The following is a 26,797-nucleotide window of genomic DNA, read 5'->3' on the forward strand; positions in this document are numbered from 1 at the left end:
TTGAGGGGAAAAAAAAATATGAACATGCACAATTCATCCCGCAGAGCTTTCTTTTTCTTTTCTCTCCCAGTGCTCCATCCAATGACGTGATCAAAACATATCTAATGGCACGGTTCAATAATGTGTTTCCAAGGCAACTGTCTAAATGATTGTGCATCAACCCGCTCTGCATTAAAGCTACACATATTTAATCTCCTGCACTGAGCACTTAGATTATGAGGTTTTGCAGATGAAAGTGCTTGAAAAGGGATAACAATAGAAACTGGTTGAAACAGACCAACATCCTGTGGTATGCAGAAGAGGGTTTATGTTTATTAGAGGTAATATTGCTGTCTAGTAGCTGTATTCAGCATATCCATATACATGGCCGTTGTCAGAAAAGCGTGTAGTGATGAGTTTTTGTGTGTTCCATCAGGTGCATCCTGTGCACAAGGTCTGACACAGCCATGCTCAAGTGTGTAGCATATGGTATCTGCTGTGGGTGCTGTGGGTGTGGTGTGTGACAGTTGATTACTTTATGAAAAAGGCTGTCATATGAAGAAAAGCTTACATTTAATGTCAAATGAACTGCAAAGATAAAAATATATATATGGACTTCAAATAATCGTTAATCTTGAGTGTATTCAAGTTATTTTAGCATGTACACACATCCATCATACATGATGCAGGATTTATTCATCTTCGGTAAAGGTGTGTCCTGGTCAGAGACATGGTGCCAGAGCCTATCCCAGGGACATTGGAAAATACACCCTGGATGGATGGGAATACACCCTGAACAGGATGCCAGCCTATCAGGACACCATGCACATTCACACTCATTCTGGTCATTTTAGTGTCCAGAAGTCTATATAAAACTTTATGTACTTATTTGTAGCAACCTATTTTTCTAGAATTGGAGTAATGAGATTTTGAACGAGATTTAGTACAGTTTCTTAATTTTATAATGTAAGGTCTAGTGTTCTTCTGCTCATGTAACATAAACAAGAAAATAAGTGACTTGATTAGCAAATTGGATTCATAAACTGATTTATCTAAAGTGTGCGTTGTCATGTGGTATCCTAATATTAAGCTGGACCACCACAACAGATCATGGTCCTATTTGAATATGTGTATGAGTTCTTTCAAAAGGAGCAACATTTCTAGCGAATGTCTGCTGGAGATCATTGTCAAAACATAAACAAAACATAGATTTTCAAACTTACTAATGGTAAAATTTTATAGTATCAACCTTTTAAAACTATAGTTTAAATGATTAGTATTACGGAGAAAAGGAAGATATCAAAAATTGCAATAAATGCACCAGGAATCTAAAGTCATATGTACTATAGGAACCGGTTTGGTTCCAGACAAAAGAGACTGGTCGGCTCATCCGGTATGTGTCAAAGCAGAAGCAACTGCTCTGTCCATTCAGTCTGCTAATGCAAAGAACATGTTGGGAGGTAAGTGATAGGCATGGACACAGAGGATGCCGGATGCACTGTGCTTCCTCTAGCCCTGGCTTGCCCCTTTCCATCAGTTCCAACCTTCCACCACAGGATACCACTTTTTCCTCTTAGTTCCTCAGCTTGCAGAGCTACATGTTGGTTTTATGTGCTGCAATTAATGATAGATCCAGAGTTTTTTAATTCTTAGGTAGAATTATTAATGCAATTGACTTCTCAGTGCACTTCATTCGTGACACATGATGATTTTGACAGCAGTTTGCAATTTTCATTTTGGGGATGTCTTCCTATGTAAATGTGTGAATTCCTACATCTGTCTGAGGGTCTGGATGCAGTTCTCTCTCTCTCTCTCTCTCTCTCTCTCTCTCTCTCACGCTCTCTCAGAACAGAAATGAACTCCTTGACAGGCAGCAAGGACACCGTTGCCATGTTGATGAGCAGCCTGTGAGTCCACCTTGTCCTTTTTTACTAAACAAATTCCTTTAAGCACAACATGCCGTGTGTCTCACAGCAAATGAGGGTGTGTTATATTTGACCTGGTTGAATCTGGAGCTTTTGACCTTAGGGATGGGAAAGGGGGGGTCATCTGACTGTGGTGACTGGAGCATATGCACAGAACAGGGATGCTCCAGTTGCTCATTCAGGCTGCTAGAAGTCGGTCAGCATGTGTCCATCTTCTGTGTTTGACTCTATAATCAGACAGACACATGCTGCCCCAGAGGTGCCAGCCCTTGGCATGCTGCTAACTAAGTGCATTCTGGCAAAGCCATGCTATACATTTCATGCAAGCATACACATTAATTCTCAATTTGGTGATGGCAGGCAGCAGGATGAGGTGCATTATGGAGGGTATTGAATTGTATAGCACTGCACTCCACAATATTAGACTTGGCTACTTTGCTTTTGTTGCTAGGAATAATGGTAGCTATTGTGCATGACCTCTTGCTAGTGATTTGTTCTGTCTGAGGAAGGCTAATAGCAATGTGATTATTATGTCAACGGTTTATCCCAGGGGAACTGTGGATGCTTCTTCACTTTTATTCCTCACTTTAATAATACAATATTAGCTTGATAACTTTTGCATTGTTTCCCCTGAACTGGATATTAAGACTTAAGATCTAGAAAGAGCATAAAAAGATAATATCGTTTTTTTCCCCTGTTAGATGATCACCACAATCCATTTTCACTTTCACAGAAAATGAGTTATTATAGAAAAGACCAAGACAGAGAGAGTAATGAGATCTTTAATGTAGATTTCATTCATTGCAACTAGTGCACTCTTAAAAAAAAGGTTTTATCTAGAACCCATCTTGACATTCAGAGATTTGCCCTTATTGGGTTTTTCTTCTATTAGAGAGACTTCCAATTAGATTCCCTTCCAGAAGTCAAGAAACCTTTTCTAAATCCCATTAATGAGAGAAACAGAAACAACAGAAATAACATTTTGGACATATTTAAAGCAACACTATACTTGTGCTGACTTTTTCTTCAGATGACCTTGGCGTTTTTGTTGAAAGCATCCACACCCTAGGAATGTGGAAAAAAAAGGGAAAACTAAGAAAACAGAGAGTTTCCTGGAGTGGGCCAGACATCTGCTTTCTGAGCAGGAAATACTCCCCCAAACTGGAGCCACCCCCAAATTCCCAAACTTTCCTTCTTTCTTTATAACTCCCACTCTGCCAATGAACATTATTTGCTAACTCCTGGAAAGAACTTCCAGATTTCTTTTCAGACATTTTTCTGACATGATCTGGCAGAAATCTCCAGGACTTTGGATTAAGTCTGCAGACTTGGTTCTGGAGCTTTTTCAGTTTTGTGATAAACAATAAAAAAACCAACATTATTATTTCCATAACAGGGTGGTTATGAGGAGGACATATTGTCTCTGTGTCACACTGGAATCTGGTAAACTGTTTCTCTGCAAAAATAATAGTGTTCAGTATTAATATATCTCTGTATCCTTTGTACCTGATCTCTGGTCCTTTGCATCCTTCTATATGCCATAAAACATAATAGTATATAGATTCCTCATGCCACATTCCGAACCAGCACATGTAATTGCACATTTTTGTGTCCTAAATCTATTTAGAAATAAAGATAAACTACATTAAATCACCAGAAAGTGTCCTGAAATGAAAGGGACCTAGGCACCCCCTTTAACCCACAGCCCCCCACTCCCCGCCCCTATCTGCAACCCCTCCAGCCCCCCCAGCCCCCCCCCCAAAAAAAGATGGAATGCTATAATTGAATCCTTGTGTGCAAGAAACTGCAGGCAGTAGTGTTAATACAACTCACTACCTCTGTTCTTTATGATTATGAGAGGAATACAGTCCTGGTGCAGTTTCTTTATCTTATTTTCCACACGTCTATTATATGTGACCTCAATATTCAAATTTCCATGTAGGCAAAAAGCTCACTTGGCGTCAGTGGTTCAGACATCATATTAAAGAGTCAGTTCAGTTCCAGGAATGAGGAGTCTTTGTGTGAACTATCTGTTAAGTTTAGTGAACTCAAGTGACCCAGACTGTTATTTATAATAATAATAATAATAATAATAATAATAATTATTATTATTATTATTATTATTATTATTATTATTATTATTATTATTATTATTATTATTATTATTATTATTATTCAGGGTTTAAACTGAGCCAAATCTTACCTTTGGTTTATGTGAAAGGCAAGTCTAATTTCTGTGATTTCCATTTAAATCTAATAAACCACACTGACAACCAACCCCTGGAAAGCTAGCTACACTAAAGCTCCTGATCACACACACATTCACACACACACAACTCTTCTGTTGTTCCTTAAAAATCAAGGCCCTTGACTGTTATTGCTGCAAAACAGTAATGCATTTGTTTGTGTTATATTAGAGGAAGAACTTTAGGTCTTAACATAAAGGACTTTATGTGTCTATATAGGGTGGTGGTAGCTCAAGTGGTTAAGGCTACTTAACAAATATAAATAGGTTCTCAAGCATTGTTTGAACTATATCTGAAACTGCTTCAGGCTAGTGGATGTTAATGTGCTTAGTGGAATGAGATTTAATTAAATTTAAATACCACTGATCTTACATTTAGACAAAGCGACATAGCGTGTAATAACATATTGTGTCTCCTATGCTGCAGGTGTGCACTTAACTATAATTCACAAAATGCTTCAGTTTGTTGTTTCAGACTTAATACAGTCAGAATATTTTCATTGTAAAAAGATTTATTTTATGAATATAATCATCTATCCATCCATTTTCTGGAACCATTTATCCAACAGAGAGTCACAGGGAGCCTATTCCAATCGCACAAGGTGGGAAACACTGCCAACCCTTCGCAGGGCACAATAAGAAAATTACTTACACATTCATTTACACACTAAAGACAATTTAGAGAATCCAGTTAGCCTACAATGCATGTCTCTGGTCTGTGGGAGGAAACCTGAGTAACCCAGAATAAATGCCCAAATGCTCACCCAGGGCAATGACAGGAAACAAACCCTTAACCCTGGACATGCAAGGCAAACCACTAAGCTCAATACTACAAACCTGCTAACCACTAAGCTGCCATGTAATTATTAGGAAAATTATTTAAGTATATACAGTATGTTGGATATAATGTACAGTAAGCAATTAAACCCTTTTCTATTGTCACAAAAACATGTATTACTCACAGACATGCAAGAGAAAGCAAGAGCAAGCATAATATACACACTAACCAATAGAAAGAAAAATATCTATACTGTCATAACTGTTCAAACTGTTCAACATATACACCAGAAATCTCCTACTGCAGTGTACAGATAGATGTTTATACCTGCTGGGTATCTTGGCCATGATGCAACTCCAGTGGTGCCAGCTATAGTGTCATCAGCCAGAAAAGTACAGCAGAAACCTGGGCTCTGCCAGTTCTCTTCCTTCTTTCTGAAGTTTGCCAATTTTTCTAAGATAGACAGATGAAGCCCCACTGGATAGATGATGGGCCTCCAGTCAGTCACCATACACTCAGCAGCCAGCTTTGAATACTTGAACCTCTTATAAGCAGCTTCCACTTACTCCTTCACTGGGATAGTCAGTTCTTTAAGGGACACTGTTTTGGCTTAAATGGACCTTACCACTATGTCAGACCAGGAGTGATGTTGGGATGATCTCTCTGAGAAACTGGAGTTGGCTGCCAAGATCATGCCAGTCTTTTCCAGGGGTGAAGAGTCACATCAGGGCTCTTGGTTTGGTGCATTTAACTCTTTCAAATTTCTTGATTAACTAGCTTCCTGATGGCTGTGAAGGCTCCTGATTGCTGATCCCCAATACGTCTGATAGTTTCCTCAGCACCTGGAAACCACTTGTTTCACCCTTACAGCCTGTAAAGTGTGTTGGAAAAGATATTTTCAGGGAATGCAACTATCCTCTGTGCTGAACCTGTGGAGACGGATTAGTGTCTGTAATAGTTTCAATTTTTCAATACAATTTAATTGTATAGCATAGATAGACATTGTCTCAAAGAAGCTTTTCAGAAGTATAGAAACAGATAAGAAAAAAATGATAAATTTAAGGTTAAGTAACTATTTTATCCCTATTTTTTCCCTAATGAGCAAGCCTGCAGCGACGGTGGATAATGTAAATAATGTAAATGTAAATAATGTTCTTTCTACTCTCTAACAGCAACCAAGAGCTCATGATCTATTAGGTCGGTGTAGTTTCTGTGTTCATTATAGACACTAATTTCTTGCTGTCACAAGCTGACAGATGTAACGGCAGGTGTCTCACCTACTCTCCAGGTGGCTCTGTCCACAGCTGTCTCCTGGTCACAGGCTGTCCACACAGGTCCATCCACAGCATCAGTTACCACCACCAAGCGATGAAACTCCATCCAGTGGTAGAGCGTCTGGATGGATCAGGCAAGTCCTGATTGTCTTGCTGCTTTTGCTCCTTTCCTTAGGGACATGATCATTATGGTGTTAACTCTTGCTTTTTTTTTTTTTTTTTACTTTTTCTCCTGTTTGTTCAATTTATATAACCTCTTTTTCATTTTATGTTTATGTCAGCATGTTCTCTATGTGTGGTTGGCTCGTCACTTCGAACTAATCCTCAGTGGGCCTTATTCACGCTGCTTTTAAACTCTTTTCATTCCTCGGAAAACTGGTGGTGTACCTTGATAAGAGACGCCAATCGCAATTGAACATCTTTAATAATTAGTAATCAACTAGTACTATTTTATTCTATCTAACCAGTTTCAATTTCTTTTATTTCACAAGAATTTATTAGGTGGGGAAAGGCTCCAGGTTTGCTAACTCCACCTCACACTGTCATAATAATGCAATGACTGATCTGGACAGCAGTAATACAGGCCTACAACACGATGAGTCACGTGAGTGCCGGTTTGTAGCGGCAGTAAGGGCGGGATACTGTGTGATGACGTAACAAGGGCAGCTGTAATATAGTGATTAATCCCCCCCCCCACTCAACCCCCCACTCCTATTCCAACAAAGCCCACCCTTCGCACTCTGATTGGTCAGCAACTCACACGCGCACGCAGCCCCCCGATTCTGATTCGCCGGACTGATCCTGAGTATGAACCACCAAAGCAAATCGTAGCTCAGGAGGCGGGGTCTGCCTTAAAACCGGTGCGAAATAAGCGCTTTCAGGGAAGCCGTGTAAACCAGATGTTAGAGTCGGTGCTGGTGGGCTGGATGGAGAGAGGTCGCATCACTTCGCCGAATGATTTAACCAACATCAGCGGAGGAAGAGGTTTTTCATCTGTTTTTCACATCGTGACAGATAAAACTGTCTCGTGAAGACAGTGAACACTATTTTTTGGTCAAAGACAGGACGTGTGTGTGTGTGTGTGTGTGTGTCTGTGTGTGTGTGCGGGTGATGCGAGCCGCCTGTAAATGCAGCCTTCAACGTAAAAAGCGACACTGCAACAGCCATCAGGCTCGGAGCGTTTTATTTATCCGTTTTTTGGTATCTCACCGTCTCATTTAGCAGCAAGCATGGATGATGATAATCAAGGTACGACTCTTCTCTGATTTGCATTTTTTTCCCCTGCTCGTCGTCTGATTGCACATATATATATTAATCATGATCAATAACCTATGAGCTGTTAGATTTGATGAGGATGGAACGTGTTTATTACAGTGTAATAAATGGTTCTGAATCCTTCTGCATTGTGGTTCTGCAGCTCCACATGCAATGCTTTCTGAAGGCCAGGTAACGCTGAAGGATATTAGTAATATGTTAGTAAGTTTTGATGCTCGTACATCACACGGATGGAAAGCTGACCTGATGGACATTTGGATAAAATGGTCAAACCTGCACTGTGAAACTAATCCCTATTTTAATCTTCTGATCCACATCTGGTGATGATAGGATTGACTTCACTGGCATTATTGGTATACACCCTTATCTAAATATATGATTTTCTCGGTTGTTATGTTTTAGGTTTGGTGGAAGAACGGGAAAACAATTGTTGTATGGTTCAACATAAATCCTTTAAGGAGTTTTCAAGAGGAAGAAACCAAACACCTCGAAAATAAAAGCTGGATTATTTGTTTTTAAGACATTAGTACAGGTGAAGGTCATGAACTACATTTAATTGTGAAACAGCTAATTAACCCACACTGACCAGAAATAGCACTTCCTTTATCATTGTGTCAAACTTTTCTCTTACTTTTCTGCATTTCTATTTCTATAATTTATTCAAATATGACTATTTTTCCCCCCACAAAGTCATTTTACACAAGTTCATGCATAAATGGTTCAGATTTCATTAGAAAATGCCAACAGTACAATAATAAGCCTATTATTATACACAGCTTTGATGTATTTTGCATTATGCATGGAAATGATATTGTTTTTGAAGTGCTCATGCTAATGTAGGCTATGAAAATAAATGATCAAACTGCAAAAAGGATTGTTTTGTAATTGCCCCTTGGCTTGAAACCATATAGAAATGAAAAGTGTCTAGAGATTTTCACCAAGTCATACAGAGTAGTACGCTATATTATTACTGAAAACTGGCAAAAATGAATAGCAAGATAGGATTTATCCACTTTATTAGGAAGACCTGCACACATAAACACAATAGAAATAGACAGTTGAAGATCGGGCAAATATCACCTTGTGTCTTCAGTTGTAATGTTTGGGTGGTTCTGTAGCCTAGGTCTCCTGTTTTTGGCTGTCAGGAGTGGAGAATGATGTGGCCTAATGCTGTTGTAGCATATGCCCTTCATGGTTTGGCATGTTATATGTTCTGAGATGCTTTTCTGCTCACCGTCAAAGTATAGAGTGATTATTTGAGTTATTGTAGACTTCCTGTCAGCTCAACCTAGTCTGCTCATTGTTCTTTGACCTCTGTCATCAACAAGGAATTTCCACCCACAGAGCTACAGCCTACTGGATGTTTTTCTTTTGTTTTTCCTCACTACTCTGCCTAAATTGTTCTGTGTGAAAATCTCAGGAGATCAGCAATTTCTAAAATACTCAAACCAGCAACCATGACATGGTTAAAGTCACAGCAATCACACATTTTTTTCATTCTGATGTTTGGTGTGAAAATTAACTGAAGCTCTTGACCTGTATCTGTATGATTTTGTGCTGCTGCCATGTGATTGGCTGGTTGGATAACTGCATGAATGAACAGGTGTCCAGGTGATCCTAATAAACTAGCCAGTGAATGTATCTTGACATAAGTAAACAGAGACTGTCAAGTTTGGCTTTGGGTATTGTTTAATTACAGAAAAGAGCTATACAAATTACAGTACATGTTCCTGTTTATCTCTGAGCGCATGCATGTGTGAGAGTTTGTGTGTGTGTGTGTAGATAGAGAAGGGCGCAGTAGTTCTTATGCAGAATATCTATATTACATCACTTTATTTTTTACATTCTGTCCAATATTCTGTAAAAATCACACAATTATATTTTAATTATTTTTATACCAGGATTGATATTTCATTGATATTTCATTATTGAGCCACTCGTCACTAATTCGTATGTCTTGTATGGAGTGTAGTGCAGAGCCTCTTGGTCCCAGACATGCTGTCTGGACAAGTTTGTGTATTTTTGTTCTAGTCTAGTAAGCACAGTAGTCTCATTGTAGCATGTAGTAGCTGTTCTGTTTAAAGTGCCTACATGTATATGGTCATGTGGTCGAACCTGACTGAATATTCAGAGAAAGTTGTTTAGTCCAGTTGTAACAAATTTACAGTTCGCCTGTTACTAAAAACTATTTGAACATTTGGATCATTTATTAGATCTATAATTGTGCAGCCCCTGGACTTGAGCACATGTGTGTCAGATCACCCGATATCATTGACCAGGGTTCATCTAAAGTTCTAGGCTTTCCCCTTAGACTAGCATGACCCTGGGTTATTGAGACAGTGCGGGAGGCCAGTGTGTATAATGCTAGCTGTCTAGGTCTGATATTGCAGGCAGACTGGATTAGACCCCCAGTGTAGAAAGAGACGCTCCCCTGCTGCGAAACACTAATCAGTGTTGTCACCCTCTGTGGGAGTCTGTCTACTGTATACCGGCTCACTTTGTCAGATTAAAAAGATATCACACCTCTCTGATATTTTTGAGTTCTTTAGATCCATTTGGTTCTACAGATGGTGGTCATTTTGTGTGTGGAACTACGAACCAGCTAGAATTTATCTGCTGAGTATCATTGTTTATCAGAGTTATGATGATGCATTTGCAATACGGCTGAGGTAACTTGTGTTCGGTTAACCTCGGGCAAGTTCCTGTGGTACTCCCCTTGTTTGGATGATTGCAAACCGCTAGGGTTAATGTAAAAACTTGTTGGTGGACATCCAGGGGAAAAACGTGACTGTGGTCTATGACTTCACGCAGGGCAGAAAGTACCAAAAGTGCTTTCTTGAAGCATAAAAGCATACAAATAGTCATTCCATCACTCTCAGGGGTGCGAGTGTCAGTTTGTCCTTTTACTGGGATTCATTTGCTGCTTGTCTGTGCTCTTATTTTGTAACGGTGCATTGCTGAGTTAATTACTTTTGCCTTCTCCTTCAAGGACTCATACACTTAAACCACTTGCTTGTCACTATCTATTGGTACGTATGAACAAATCTGTGCCCGATTCTTAAAACTGTCCGTGACTTGAAAGCAAATATTGAATCAGTTTCATCTGTGTGGATGCAAGCTCCTCTCCACTAGTCACTTATATACATGCCATTTTTGTACACACAATCTCAGTATACCTGTATACAAATCTCCTGTATAGAAATATGTATTTTATACAGGTGTGATAATTAAGCAAGAGTGCTGCTGTAGCAAATATCAGCATTGATGATATTCTGATACTGATGCTGATATTCAGTACAACAGGATGTTTGTGAGTGTGATGTAAGCATGAGCAAGGCCACTTATACTGAATATCAGCATGGCTGTGATCACCTACATCCACATCACAGCAGGCTGATATTCAGTATAACAAGTGAGATTTTGCATTTATATAGCAGGTCTTTAAACAAGAGATTAATATAAAGTGAGTGACATGCAGCCAAATTATCTGTTTATTTTTGCTCCACTAGCGGAAATAGATCCTGAAGAAGCCACGCTTTCTTTAAAGCACTTCAACTAATTAGCTCGCATTCATAGGTACATTCTTGTTTAAAGTGCTTCTGGTAAAACTGGCCCAATTTTTCTTTCTCGTCTTCATCTGCTAAGCTTTCATGAGCTGAAGAATTTATATTTCTTTTGCGGAAAAAGTATTGTTTGCTTTGTCTGCTGATGATGTTGTTAATACAACTGTACTAACTGTTTTGGACTAGGAAGTGGAATTTTTATAGTGTGAACACGGACTAGGACACAGTGAATTGTCCCAGTGCAGATATAAATATAAGCATTCTTGGACCTCTGCTCAACCAATCAAATTAGTGCACCAGATCTAACTGCTGTATAAATTGCTTTTTACACAACAGGTCTACTAACAAGATTTAAAATATGGACTAACTAACATTTCAGACACACTATGGCCAAGTATCATGGTTAATATTGGTCTGTCAACAAAAATAAGTCCTACTGCTGGATAGAATGATGCATGTTGCCATACAGCACACAGACTGACCCACAGCCTGTAGTAAGTGTAGTGACAGTTTCAGAGTCCCAGTGCTGTTATACTAAATATCAGCACTCATGGAACACATCACATCCCATCAAATTAGTGAACCAGAATTTACTGTATGATAGCATTTATCCAGATCTGAGAAAAGAGCCATCCAAAACGAAGAGTGGAAAAAAAGTTTTCAGTGTTTTTGTCTAAAGCTACTGCGAATAAAAGACTTAAAATAAAAAGAGTTTTTATAAAGAGCATAATCAGGTGGAAAACTGAACCCTTTCCAATCTTGCCAGCAAGAGCCTAGTCTTATATTCATGTTCATTTTAGATTAGATTAACTGAGGTTGTCAGATGTAACTGAGGTCAAATTTAATTTATATATATATATATATATATATATATATATATAGCGTGTGTGCGTATGTGGTGTGGGTGAGCCAAGATTTTGTTCTGAACAAATAAACAAAGCAATATTTCACAGAAAAATGCTGACAAGAAACTTATTTCTAACTTTTTTCTCTTTTCAAGTCTAAAAATCCATTCATTGTCTATACCCGCTTTATTCCTAATTAGGGTCACGGGGATCTGCTGGAGCCTATCCCAGCACACATTGGGTGAAAGGGAGGGGTACACCCTAGACAGGTCGCCAGTCCATCAGAGGGCCACATATAGACAGACAACCACACACACTCACTCCTATGGGCAATTTAGAATTACCAATCAACCTAATGTACATGTTTTTTTTTGGACTATGGGAGGAAACCGGAGTACCCGGAGTAAACCCATGCAAGCACAGGGAGAACATGCAAACTCCACACAGAAAGGCCCTGGCCTGTTCGAACCCAGGACCCAGCCACCGTGCCGCCCCAGTCTAAAAATCAGATTTCCAAAAAGTCACATTCGGCTTGTTTAGTTCTGATCTGAATTAATAACCTCAAAATAGGTGAAGTGATCTTTCTGAATAACCCATTTGACTTAACATTTAGGTCAGTGCATCACAGTTCCTTTTTAATGCAAAAATAAAGGACTAGAAATCTGATTAAAAAAAACCCTCATGTCTCTGATTATAAATGTGATTCAGTACAGGGTTATTTGCTGTTTTTATTGTTATTCCTCGCAGTTCTGTACTTACTGTAGTCCTACTTGCTATATTAATGATATTAACACTGACTTTGATTATTTATCTGGCTGCAAATCAAGCTTTTATTCTGAGATTGTTAAAATAATACACTTAAGACCAGGTATGTGTTTGATCAGTTACACCTAAGACGAAATTGTTGAATTTTAAGGTGGAATTGGTGGACTCTCATTATCTGGTCAGAATTAACCTGACACAACTTTGAGGGCCATTGGGCACAGTTGCTTAATGGTTAGGACATTTGTCTCACATTTCCACCTCTTTTGTATCAAATTTCCTCCCCCTTTCCACCTCTGCCCTGTGTGTGTGTGTATGTGTGTGTGGAGTTTGCTTGTTTTCCACGTGCCTCAGGGGTTTCCTCTGGGTACTCTGGTTTCCTCCCCCAGTCTACATACATGCACTGTAGGCTGAATGGAATCTATAAATTGTCTGTTGTGTGTATTTATGTATATATATTCCCCAATTATTTTAATCCCTTCATTAGTTGCCAGATCCCACCCATCAGGCATCTCTCCCCATATCCGACTATCACATGCTTCCTCTGAGGCATGTAAAACCAGCTAACTGCATCATTTCAAACTCTCCAACTGCACACTTCCACGTGCATTTGCTCACAGACAGCCATGCTTGACTAGTGTCTCACTGATTGATAGAGGAGAGAGAGAGTAAGCCTCCCTTTTCCTCACCGAGATCATAGATTTCTTGCTCTCTTGCACTCAGCCATCAGTACTCAGGATCTCCAGACTATAGAGCAAACGCTTTTCTGTTGCCCAACTCTGAGCCCTGGAATATTTGTTTTCAGGGTGATTACCTTAACTGCAGTAGTATTTCAGTGAGTATGCAGTAAGCTGACTGTCTGCAAGCATTGTCCAATTGTGCTAACAAAATATAGGAGGGCAATATTTGTAGAGCACAACATTAAGCACAGAGATTTTGCTTTGTGCTGCTGATTTAAAAAAAAAACAAAAACAGGTTATTGTTGAGTCTGCTTGTCTTCATAAATGGCCTCTTGTGTATCACTGCAACTCTGAAACATTTAATTTAGACACTGTTAAGCTAAAAACACAGAAGACATACTTGCTCCATAAATTTTGCCTTTTAAAGCGTCTTCTTCACAGAGGCACCTCTGTTCACAGACTGTCGAGAAAGAAATGCTGGATGCTAGCGTGCAATTCAGGGTTAAAAGCCTGAGAACGACTAAATTGGAAACACGTTTAGGCAAACAATGCGTCAGTATTGGGGGAATTTAAGAAGGCGCGAGGCAGGCTGAAGGCTATTCATCAGGCCCACGCAAAAGGAAGTCATGCTATACGCCAGTCTGGGGAGTGCTAAGCTGTGCAGGGGAATAAAATCTAGTGGAAAAAAAAAAAGAAATTCCAGAAACTTTCTCCCTTGTTCTCTGTGTTTGCAATATTTTCATCCCTGGAGCTGGAAGATTTTTCTTTCTGAAGTGGCTTTCCTGAAAGAGGAAAGAGTAGGCTGGTGTAGGTGGGGAGATTCAGGACCTGGACAATTACATAACACAATGCTTAGTGTGTTGAAGATACAGGAAAAAGGTGTATTCCTGTGTACATTGTGTTGCCTGCTGTTCGCTCTTATGCATAGGGTTCTTCGAAGGGATGGTAGATACTGTACAGTAATGGACATCTTTAGCTAGACCATCACTCCAATGTCTTGTGTCATGTTTTGCCAAGAAGCCTTTATCTTAAAGAGTTTCTGGCTCTAATGGTTGTGTGTTGTTCTATCATAAGTTTGGCTAGTCTGAAGTATTTAAATCTAACATCATGCTGTATTTTTCTCAGTTTTATAGTTATTTCCATACCCCTTCAAATTCCTGTTATTATTTTTATTACCTAGTCTCCATTCAAGTCTAATCGTTATCTGTATGCCTCATGCACCCTGAAAATACCTGCAATGCAATAAGATATTTTTTTACTGTGTTACACAACCGCAGTTTTATCCTGTCAGTCTTCATTAGTGGAGAAGTGGCTGCAATAACCGTGCCACATGAGAAAGTCTCACATCGTGTGGTGAGGAAGTCTGTTTGATACGCTGGGTTCCCCTTAACTAATCCGCATCAAAGAAGCCTGATTTATTTTATGGTGCACTCATAAACCCTCTTCTTACATTCAGTCTGACTCTTACAGACGTACGGGTTTTTAGCACCTTAATGTCTAAACTTATAATAATAAGAATTCATATGTGTGTGTGTTTGTGTTCCTTGTTTATCTAAAAACAACCTTAATATGGCTGCTAAATAGGCTTAAGGAATATTTGCAGATCTGGACCCTTTTCAAAATGCTCCAAATCTTCACATATTTAGATTTAACCTGTGAGTTAACCTTTTCTTAGCACTACACTAGCATTCTAGAAATCGACTTATTAGACATTTTCAGTAAGATTAAACAAATAAATAATTTTATCGTCTCAAGTCTGGCTTTCAGTGTGAGACGTTTTTACCTGTGTTGGGGTAACGTTACACTGAATTATTGTGGTTAAAATAACAGCTTAAAATTTTAAATGCTTAGAGAGCAGAAATAAGTTTGTTATGACTATTTACTTCGAGAATTGGTCTGAAAAAAATGAACCCTTTTTGTTTTGTGGAGCTTTTCTATGAAAATATAGCCCCTAGTAGGCTAGGTAAAAACAGAAATTCTGGACCAATGTGGAGTGGGACATTCAATGCTGAACTGGAATCCAAATTCCCTTCCATTTCTGGCCTCTGGTAAAAAGAGTTAAAGAGATTTAATCCGCTCTTAATCATTTACTTCACAGTGATCCTCAGGATGATGTGGAAGTTGTCAGGTGCGTGATTGAACATTTTGTAGTTGGTTACAGCATTGTGCTCAGTCAGTTCCCGGGGTACGCCCTGTGTTGCACACTTCAGTGTCTTTCCTGTTATAACACACTTGTAAGATAATGATTATGTTTTTTTGGATGAGGACTGGGAAAAGGCAAAACCATTAGAAACTGTTACACAGTATAGAGAAGCTATGCTATCACATGACCATAAGATTTCCATATTAAACACATTAAGGCTGAACTCTAGAAAAAATGTCTTATTGCTTGCACAGAATTAAAAAATGGAGCTTCTCTTCAGAGTCCACTGCCTTATCTTTTAAAAAAAATTTTTTTCAATCCTTATCACAAAGCACTGGACCCAAAGGGAAAGGAATCAAATGCAAAGCAATACACACACACTATGTCACACCTAGTGACAATTTAGAGAACTAGCCTACCATCTTTCCTTTAAGAAAAGCCATCCAACAAGGAAAACACAAGTGGGCACAGGAAGAACATGTTTAAACACAGACAATAACTAAGATGCAGGACTGATCCTGGAAAATATTTTAGTCATTGCCAACTCCCACCCACTTGCTAATTCTTTTCTTTTTCACCTATCACACACTGCAGCTACCAGCCAGGGTGAGTGAAGACTAACACACGCTTCCTCTGAGACATTTGAAGCCAGCCAACTGCATCTTTTCAGACTGCTGCTCATGCAACTTCACAGGGCAGCGTAACACACTCAGAGGAAAGTGTTATCTACAGTGTTCCATACGCATGAGCTCAAAAAACAGCCATGATAGACTTGTGTCGCTCTGGTTGACAGGGAATAGGATAATGCAATCCTTCCTACCCATAGAGCATATCATAGAGTGTGGATCTGTTCATGAACGCATTTTTTGTTCTGTTACTCAACATAAGCCAAACATAACCATAAGATCTTTTAAATGACTTGAATGAGCCATAACATTAAAACCACCTGCCGAATATTGTGTAAGTGCTCCTTGTGTAGCAAACACAGCTTTCCTTTGAATCCTTTGAAGGTGTGCTGTGGTATCTAGCACCAAGATGTTGTGATGCACTGTGTGTTCTGACACCTTTCTCTCACAACCATAAACAGTTTGTGCTACAGTAACTCTTCTGTGGGATCTTGGGTGCTCATGACCCTGGCACCAGTTCACCGGTTGTCCTTCCTTGGACCACTTTGAGTAGGTACTAACCTCTGCATACTGGTAACACCCCACTACACCTGCTGTTTTGGAGATGCTCTGACCCAGTCGTCTAGTCATCACAATTTGGCTCTGGTCAAAGTCACTCAGATCCTTACACTTGCCCATTTTTCCTTCTTCCAACACACACTTCAGGAACTAACTGCTTATTTGCTGTCTAGTATATCCCACCCCTTGATAGATGCCAGTGTAAAAACATAATATTCTTATCATCACTGTTGAGTGGTTTTAATGTTAAAGTTCTATAAAGGTCTATAGACGCTATTACATAGTCATATCATAACAAATTAGACTGTTCATTAACTATAATCATTGCCTGGCAACTAAACCGAGTCCTTCAAATGTGTACATTTGCTATTAGAAATGCCAGCTGCTTTTTTTTTTCTTTCACATGGACTTACTGTATATAATGCACCTTCATAACACATCATCAGTCAAGATTCTTTCAATGATAAGCAAAGTCACACAGACACATGCATGTTGTGTTGCACTTGTAAACGTTTACCTGTGTGAGTGATTCTGCAGTTCTAGAAGCATGCATCTGTTTCCGACTCGAGTGTACACTCCCTATTTGGCTGTATGAGCAGCCAGATGTGTATGTATGTGCACTGTGTGTGTGTATGTGTGTTACAGTTACAGTTTGACCTGATATAACAGTCATGTTGTATGTAGGAATAGGTTAGGGATGGAGACCTCAGCCCAGCTGTGTATATGTGATGCTCTTCCTGAGAGGATGTTTAATTGCACTGTGTGTGTGTGTGTGTGGCATAAGAGAGTTTAGGATTACTACCCGTTTGGAATCCTTCTCCCGGAATGGATTAAATGAAGAAGTCCCTGAATCACTCCATCTGAAGTCACTGAATCTCCCATATATTGAAAATTTCACTGGATTGATTTTTCCATGCTTCACTGATCTTGAAGACATCGATCTTCCCTTTCCACTTGTGTACTTAATTCCGTACTTAATGCCAGCTAGCTTCTTCTTTACATTCGCAGGTTTCCCCCAACTCAAAAATATGTTACTCTGTTATTATACCTGGTATGTGATCTGTTGCCAAGACGACCAACCAGCAAATATCTACAGATAAGTCAGGAGAGAAATCCCCTGACATCAGTATTGCGCACCACTGTCACTGAGAGTGATTTCATAAAACTGATACGGTTTGAAGGCAGTATGTGGGTCATGGCGTTTCCCAGCAGGCCTAGCAGGAGGTTTGTACACAGTTTTAACGGCAGTCTTCATGTATGTCACGTTGCATCACGTCACATGTCCATTTGGGTGTATCACAGCTGCTCTGTTTTTCTGAGCAATTCTGAATGGTGTCAATTAAAATAAAATGCTTCCTTGACACTTTTCCGGATCGAAAATCAAGAATGAATGGTTTTTACCTCATAAAGTAAAACTTAAACATCTGGAGGCACTGTGTGTGTGTTTTTTTTAATAAAAAACTATGCAGCTATAAAACTACAGCAACTAATATGTGCTGTATTTGTCAGTGTGGTTCCAAAATTATTGGCAATGAACAAGAGGATCTAAATTAACTATATTATGATTATTAAGCTCTTTCTGACCTGGATTGGTTAAGTTGGTTGTAAAATGAATGTGACTCCGCTTCCTAATCCAGCATTACTGCATTATACTGTCCTGCATCTTTCATATCACACAGCTGTTCTATCCTGAATATCAGAGATAGAAACCATTGCAGCTTGCAATCAGAAACTCTGTATTTCTCAGCTGGTTTTATGTAGTCCTAACATATTTCAGCTATGTATGAGAAAGAAATTTTCATTTAAACTGCAGTCGACTGTAAAGCTATCCAACACAGCTGTAAAGCTATCCAACATACAAGTTCTCAGCTGCAGTAGAGATATTTCTTAACATAATCCATATTATGTTAGTCAAATTAGTAGAAGCATTGGAGTGAAGTCGGAAAAAACCCTCACTCAACCTATGTTGGAGGATAAGTCCTGACACAATTACTTTTAGTGTTTCCCAGGGGAAAAATGTGTCACTTCTTCCTGGTATTGAGGTGAACACGAATGTTCCCAGAAGTTCCAGGTGTGATATATTGCAATAGTAATTAAGACTGACCTGGGAAGCAATATTCGAAAAACACTGATGTGTTTGCTTCAAAGGTTCAAGCTGGATTTGTAATAGCAATGACTGCTTTGCAGCTTAGAATGAAAACCACTTCGAGTAATTTCACACTTTAACATGATTGGTGAAATGTGAATACTGTTTTCAAGCTTCAGAATAGTCCAGAAAACCAATCTCTGGCCGGTTTGAAAACGGTGGCCTGGGTTTGCTTTAGTGGTGCACATTAGATGTGGAAGCTATTCGTAGTCGGCGCAGCATGTGCAGTTGTTCATCTTGTCACGTTTTACTTTCCGGATGCTGGGAAAGGCTATGATTATTGATATATTAAACCTGATTTTCTTAGGACCGGAGCACTGTAATTAGCTCACCTTTGAGGTGGAAGCGCGGTGAAAGCAAAAAAGGCATGTTTCGTACCAGACTGCATGGCTGAAATTCTGAAATTTTTGGAATTCAGAAAGATTTGAAGGACTGGTTGCTTCTTTGCAGTATGACCTGTCGTGCATACAAAAAGTGCTGTTTTTCATGATTACAGCGATATGTCAGGAAATCGGATGAGCCAAGTGCCTGCCATTTTGCAAACCTTTGTGCACAGATGTGATGTACAGAATTGTGCAACTGATCTAAAGTTCAGAAGGATTTTTTCTGTGTGATTATGAGCCTCTCCCCCATACAAGCCCAGAATCTGTCCTGGGTGTGGACTTAAGTATTTGGTCCAAGTGTGAAAATTCAAGGATATTATGTGTGGCAGACATGAGGCCATTAATAAAAGAAATCTTCTTTCAAAACCAATAAGAGCCATTATGACCATATTTCAGTCATAACAAAGCTGTCTCCCTCTCACATCTACAAAAAGTGTGGACTTGGAAGAGACCATCCCCCGTCTCTCGTTGTTCGTTTACAGATGTGGCGTCTGGAGAGCCAGAGCCAATATAAACAGGCTTGTTGGCCTCTATCAGTCGGCTGGAATCAGACACTAAACTCATTTCCTGAGTGAGTCATCTGAGGGACAGTGAGATGCTCAGAGATCAGAGACAGGACATCTTCGCTAAAGCACACGTGACCCCCTGCAAGCACGAGTCATCGGGTAAAGCAGTTCATTGGAAAGCTGCTTGTAAGAAGAGCTGGTAATAGCAGAGCCCAAGGCTTCCAGAGATCCAGCATGCTTTAGCTCTTCAATTAGATCCAGACGTTGGCGGAAACTTTATGGAGAAATGTTCTGTCTGGTTAATAATCGTTTCAGAGTTTCCAGTCGCACGGAGCTGTTCCCTTAGCAAGATGGTGATCTGTTTGTTTGTCCTGATGTGAAGGCGTTTGAGAGAATGTGTTATGATTCAGCTGGCGTGATTGGATTTAAATGGCCCTGAGGTGTAATTTTGGGAAGCATCTGAACATGTAGAGGAGAACATGTGGCATGAAGGGCTAGATACAACATTAGCATTGAAGCAGGAAATTAATGAAGGGTATATAAATAGGAGAAATGCAATGCAATCTCTGTCAGGTAATAAATAAAGAAATACAAGTAAGCACTGTTCCCAAAATGACGTCGATCTGTGGGATTTGTAAATGAACCAGTGCACAGCTGGTTTGTATGTGTGTTTTTTTCCTGGGATACAAAGAGGAAGCTTTTGTTTGTAAGATTTTTTTTCTAAATTGTGCGCAGACATTAAATGGGCTTAATGCCTACTGAGGGAGGGGAAGTGGAGGGGATGGATTTTATTGTACAAATACAAAGTATAAAATGAGAAAGGCATGCTGCTTGGGATGCAAGACGACCTGGGTGGGGTTATTTAAAATCACACCATGGCCAAAACTTCAGATGATTAAATTAAAGGTGTGATTGGAACAGTCATTAGAAACTAATAGGATGCATTACTAGAAAAACACAGCCTCTTTGAATGAAACGCCTTCCTATTCAGTGACACTTATTGACATTTTAAGAACAGGATCTCCAGATTGTATTTCAGATTTTTCCGGTTTGAGCCAAAGATCCTGCTTTTTTCCATTCTAGATGACTTCTACAGACTAATGAGCTGTGCAGTGTTCTTTTTGAGGAAGTGAATGTGACACTTGTGCCCATGGGATCTCCTGTCTTTTCATGAGGTACACTACCCGGTCAAAAGGACACACATGCTTTTGTAGGGATTTATACGATCCTATGAAATATCAGATAGGAAATTATGCTGTGGCCAAGAAAAGTGCTCAATTCAATTCAGTTTATTTATATACCACTTTCAACAATGCACATTGTCTCAAAGCAGCTTTACGGAAGTATAGAAACAGAGAAGGAAAAAAAATATAAGGTTTAAATTAAAGTTACTATTTTATCCCTATTTAATCCCTATTTTTAAAATGAATTCAGTTCATTTTATTTGTATAACGCTAATAACAAAGGACATTAGTCACAAAGCAGCTTTACAGAAATGTAAAAAAAATGAAAAAAAAAAATAAAAATGTAGAAATTCAGGACATGAATTGTAATTTTAGAAATTTAGCAATTTATCCCTAATGAGCATGCCAGAGGCGACATGGCAAGGAAAAACTCCCTGAGACGATATTCCCTTGATAGGAACCAGACTCAAAAGGGAACTCATCCTCATCTGGGTAACACCAGAACACGTCTGTTCTATAACTTTGTACTATATAGTAAAAAGGTACAACAGGAAACAGGTTTTAACATGAAGCCTATCGTAAACCTATCTTGTCTTTTTTATCTGTTTACTGATGGAGACCTGAGTATAAAACTGTTTGTATCAGTTGTAGTCCAAAGCTGTCATCATTTTGTCTTTTAAATTCATTGCAGTGTTCTCAATGAAGCTGTACACAATTTCTTTCTTTCTTTCTTTCTTTCTTTCTTTCTTTCTTTCTTTCTTTCTTTCTTTCTTTCTTTCTTTCTTTCTTTCTTTCTTTCTTTCTTTCTTTCTTTCTTTCTTTCTTTCTTTCTTTCTTTCTTTCTTTCTTTCTTTCTACAAGTGTTCATTACACTGCCGTAACCATTTCAACCATAAGGCTTTATCAAAATACAGATTATCAGTGCATCAGTGGCACATGTCCAGTAAACACAACTGAGCGTGAAAGAATAGAGCTCATAGATACAGAGTCTGCAGTTCCACGTTGTGTGTAGTGTAGTGTAACTAAAATAAGTAGTTATGCCTTAAGTGTGTTTTGATGACTAGCTTGTGGCCCATCAAGACTAAATTCTAAGTGAGCTTTTTCTTCCCCTGTGTGTTTTGGCATTTTTCTCTATCATGAAGCAGATTTGACTGTAGGCCACGTTTCCTCAAGGCAGCAGATAGATAGACCGGTTTAACCTGAAAGCCTGCTGTCGGTATGCAAACGATGCCCTCTGAGTCTTAGAGCCTGTGTGTAAACGCATACAGGTTGTCAGGGAGTTGTAGTGGGGGTAAAAAATAAAATCTAGCTGCTAAAGCTCCAATTCATAGGAGAAAACGCCGTCTACCATGAGGTGTGAGGAAAGTGAGACATGGATCGGAAGGCAAGGTATGAAGTGTATTACTTTCTACTTCTAAGCTAATATGGTTCGTTGTGCAAGTAGGTTTGAGTTTGCTCAACCATAATGAAGCTTGCCGACATTTGTTTGGGTTGCCATTGTTACAGAATGAGAGCAATACACAGTCGTCCTCGGCTCTATTGTTTCCAGGCTTATCTGGAGAACATCAGGACGCCTCTCCTCGCCCTGTCTTCAGTCACATCTCTGGAATGACTGGTCACATTTGACCATGTGTTTTTTTTTCTTCTTCTATTGATCGTAGCCGTACATTAAACAGACGGTTGGTATGCATGACTTAGCACTTAGTCAATTACTAAATGGTGTTCAAGCTGAAGTTACTGCAGACAGTAGGCTGAATGAATCCTTTGTTAATGCTTGGCAGACTTATCTATGGCTTCTTTTGCCAACAGTAGCAATGGGTGAGGTATTTCACTGCTTAAAAATGAAGTATCAGTACAGGATTTCTGCATCTGTAGATCTTGCTGCTTTATGCAAGCTTTAAGAAGCCTTAGCACTTACAAGACTTGGTTAAAGCAGCTACTCAGATTAGTCAGCATGGCTCAGGCTTAAACAGAGCAGGCTTAGAGGCTTTGCAGTTTTTTAGAGGAAACCAAGACTGTGTGATTTGTCTTCCTCTTAGAAATGAACAGAGTGGTTTTATTGAAACAAGCGAGACAGAGTAAGATAGAGCCGAGGATTTGCATAAGGTTTTGCATGTAATCTATCCATATAGTGTGTAGTTCATGTTGTGGAGCCTGTGGATATGCTATGGTGCTCATGCTGACACACTGAGCTACACAGGACACTTCTCATTGGTTCAATTCATCGACTCTTGACGCATATGGAGACTCAGCTGCATATTGATGTCTTTCTGTCTTTCTCCACTAATGCACTCTGCCTCAACGAGGAGATGACTTTTGAATGATTTTATATGTCGGGAGCACACAAATGACGAACAGGCTTTTCAAAATCAGTAGCGAACAGTTATATGGAAACTGACAAAAATCGAGCAAAACAAAATCCAGCATCTTCGGCTTAGTGCACACAGTCACCTCAAGTTCACAATAGCCAGGCTCGAATAAGTTCTGTTATGTGAGATGCAAGGACACAACATTACATAACTGAAACTTACTGACATTTTGCCGATGGTACAAAAGGCTTATGCTTGTTTGTTTTCTTTAGTCTGTATTAATGCACTTAACTAACTCAGCATACTTTAGAAAAATTATAATAGCTATCACCTTGTAGCTTAGTCAGTTAAGCCAACACATGTGAATGGGCTGCACAGTGGAGTGTTTATTTGCCTGGAGAGCTACATTTATGGCGTTTGACAGACACACTAACGCAACTTAAATGTATACAACTGAGAGGTTTTTTTTGGGTGTATTGGAGTGTTCATGGAGTGTTTTGGGGTGTCCATGTTCAGCATTGAAGGTCATGTCACACTCCATAGTGATGCTTAAATGACTCACATAAAAGTAGACACTCAATGCTTTAAGAATTTGTAGTATTTCTGTTTTTACCTAGCTTACAAAGGGGCAATATTGTCAGATAAATAAAAAAAAAAAACAAAGTAGTTATTTTTTCACATATATGTTTAGATCTTCAAAGTAAATGGTGATTTCAAATCCATTTCTGCTCTCTGAGATGCCCTGAGTGATTTCTGTCTCAGGTTATCCCAACAGAGGTAAAAACATCTCACACTGAAAGCCAACTGAATCCTGACTTTTTTTAACTCAGACTTGCAACAAAAAAATAATTTGTTTTATACTGATTGAAAATGCCTGATAGGTCGATTTCCATTCCACCGGCATGATGGAGCCCCAGGGTAACTGGTCAAAAGGGTTTTAAGGGCCATCCCAAAGGGGTCAGCAGTGACAGATTTGTGGTTCCAGGATTGAACTTACAACCTTCTGATCAGTAATTCAGCATCTTAACCACTGAGCTGCCACGTCCCGAGCTAGCTGATGAATTTATCATTTGTCCATCCCTGATGACAGCAACGATCTTTCCTTCTGCCAGTTTCTCTCTGTCAGAGCATGAAATCCTCAACAATGTTAAATTATCCCTGCGCTTTGAACACTAGTGTGTTCTTTCAAACTCACAGCGGGTGCCTGTTATTGGGCTCTGCGACCAAGCAATCAGAGACATTCAAGCCTTTTATTTAGTAAGTGAATTCTTTACAGCAGCGTAGGTGGTTTGGGGCATTGCTCAGACTGATAGTGACAATTGCAGCTTATGTGACTGTCTGTGTCCTCTGGTCTTTCCTCACTACAAAGACTTCGTTTTGCTCTGAAATGATAACACACTGTCTTCGATGGCCTCACATACGCTTGAGTCGTAGTGATGTTCGTGTCTTCAGAGCTTGGCAGCACATCCATCACTCCAGGCGCTCTGAGTTCTCACCATCATGAAACTAATGGCTTGTGTCTCTGTCGTTACGTGTTACTAAATATAGAGCATGTACTATTGATGAAAGATGATTGGGATTTGTTGGATGATGAGTTGCAAAGCAGCTTAACGGAATGAGTCAGCTAAGGGTTTTGCTTGGAGAATCAGTGGATACAGCTAGCATAAGAGAGTGGAGGAGTGAGCATTATGGACCAAATGCAAAAGTGACCTACTTCCTTGCCGCTCATGTGACTCACAAAAACATCTTAAGGATGCAAAGGTGCTACTGTTCACAACTCCGCTTCTTCTATTGCACTTCTCATAGCTGCTGTGTAATTTCCTGCGCTGTGAAAAGGATTTGAAAGCTGTGTTTCTGTGCCTCAGATCTAAAAGCCATTACATCAAGAATTTATATTCTTATATCTTACAGATTCCCACTTGTAAGTGAGTGGCATATGAAAGCTGTGGATGTTAAATTTTGCACTCAAACATATAGAGTGTATGAGAACCAAACATGTCTAATGCTATAAGGAAGAGGAAATGAACATTGGTCTTTTAACTGCTCTGAGTCCTAATTTTAAAGGCTAGAATGTTTGGACATTTCTATCATGTAGAAAGAAAATCCTCAGACATTCTTTATAGCTAACATGACCCACATTCTCTTTTGTAGTACCTGAAGACCTGTCCATGGACGAGAGAGACGAGCTGACAAACATACGGCGCAGGAAAAAGGAACTACTTGATGACATTGAAGTGAGAATCTTTGAGACTATATATGTACACTATGTCTGCAAACACATTCGATATTTTATATAGCTATTTTTCGCCATCACTTTTGCATAGTAAATTAATTATTTGCATAATATTGTCCCTTCCTAATTGCAGGATAACAACAAATTGCCTTTTATTGTTTTGCATTTTATTATTGCATATCCCACAGCTCTGTGTAAATTCTCAAATCTGATTGGTCAGAGGATGTTGATGTTGTAAGGCAAATGACAGGTTTTACATTTATGAACTCACTTCTATACGTTATAACAAAAAACATCTAGTCATTGATGTGATAAAGCTTTCTGTAAAGAGCTGTTTGTTCAGCATTGATTAAAGGAGTTTCCAGTGTCAGTGCTTTGTATCAGTACGTTTTCCTCCATGGGAAAGTCTTCAGGACAGAGGGCTTCAGGACAATAAGCTCAACACTGATTATTTTCCTAAAACAGCATGTCCTTTTAGGTTTTTTTCCATTCCATGTATGGAAGCCTGTTCTCTTTTTAAGCTTCTTACAAATGGGGGCAGAATTTGCAGCAAATGACTTGATTATTCCTGTGCAAACTGTGTAATCATTTGCAAGACTTTTCCCGCACAGAAGGTTAATTCTCTGACACTCTTTGGCAGAGGTTGAAGTTCGAGATTGCAGAAGTGATGACGGAAATCGAGCAGCTCACCTGCGTAGGAGAGAGGTGAGTTTCAGGATCTTTTTCTGAACACGGGCAAACACGAATATGTGGCACAGAGAAAACACTGACAATTAAATGTTTGGCCTTAAACACTACTACACTGTTAAGCACACATTAACGCACTCAGTTATGCAGCTGCTCACTGTGATAATCACCTTTATTTGTTCAGCAGTGTCACATCTGTCCTCATGTACATGTTCAGTAAACCCAATCCATTCACAAACTGTCATCTGTCTGATGCAGCACATCACTGTGTGGCAAGAGGGCAGCTGCAACAGCATCCATACAATCTGTGGTCCAATTAAATGAGATGAAAGCTAGATTGTTAGATTGTTTTGCCTCTCAAATGTGTCTAGAAAAACATTGGATTGTTGGATAAGTCTGAAAAACATCCAAAAGTCCAGTAGAATACTTTGTCATCTGTACTTATATATTTGAATGCATTTATAATGTATATATATTCTTAACCTTGCCCTGGCTTTCTGCCTGTAAACATACCAACCGCAGCAGTAAATACAACCACATGGCTAAAGATGATAGTGAGGTTAAAACTCCCTAGCTAAGTATCTTTTCATTACGATTCATTCGAGTTGATGAAAAACTGTTTCTCTTAGTGAAATACACTTTTTCACTATAGTCTGTGCACACCTGACCATCACATGATTATAGAAGTCTGGAAGC

The 26,797-nt window shown here is 39.3% G+C and overlaps 1 protein-coding gene across 2 annotated transcripts in view; it reads left to right on the forward strand.

Annotated features, from left to right (window-relative positions):
• The first annotated feature begins 7,079 nt into the window (after window positions 1-7,079).
• cyth3b (cytohesin 3b) overlaps window positions 7,080-26,797 on the forward strand; it is a 37,651-nt gene continuing 17,933 nt past the window's right edge. Inside the window, exons 1-3 of one of the 2 annotated variants that reach the window (XM_058412791.1) lie at window positions 7,080-7,449; window positions 25,333-25,415; window positions 26,055-26,119. In XM_058412791.1, the coding sequence (XP_058268774.1) occupies window positions 7,431-7,449; window positions 25,333-25,415; window positions 26,055-26,119 (167 nt within the window). In that variant the 5' untranslated portion in view covers window positions 7,080-7,430. Of the gene's footprint in view, window positions 7,450-22,109; window positions 22,262-25,332; window positions 25,416-26,054; window positions 26,120-26,797 lie in introns of those variants that run through there. The other variant, XM_058412782.1, reaches the window with a different exon arrangement.

Source organism: Hemibagrus wyckioides, linkage group LG02 (assembly GCF_019097595.1).
Source record: "Hemibagrus wyckioides isolate EC202008001 linkage group LG02, SWU_Hwy_1.0, whole genome shotgun sequence".
NCBI classification, from domain to species: Eukaryota; Metazoa; Chordata; class Actinopteri; order Siluriformes; family Bagridae; genus Hemibagrus; species Hemibagrus wyckioides.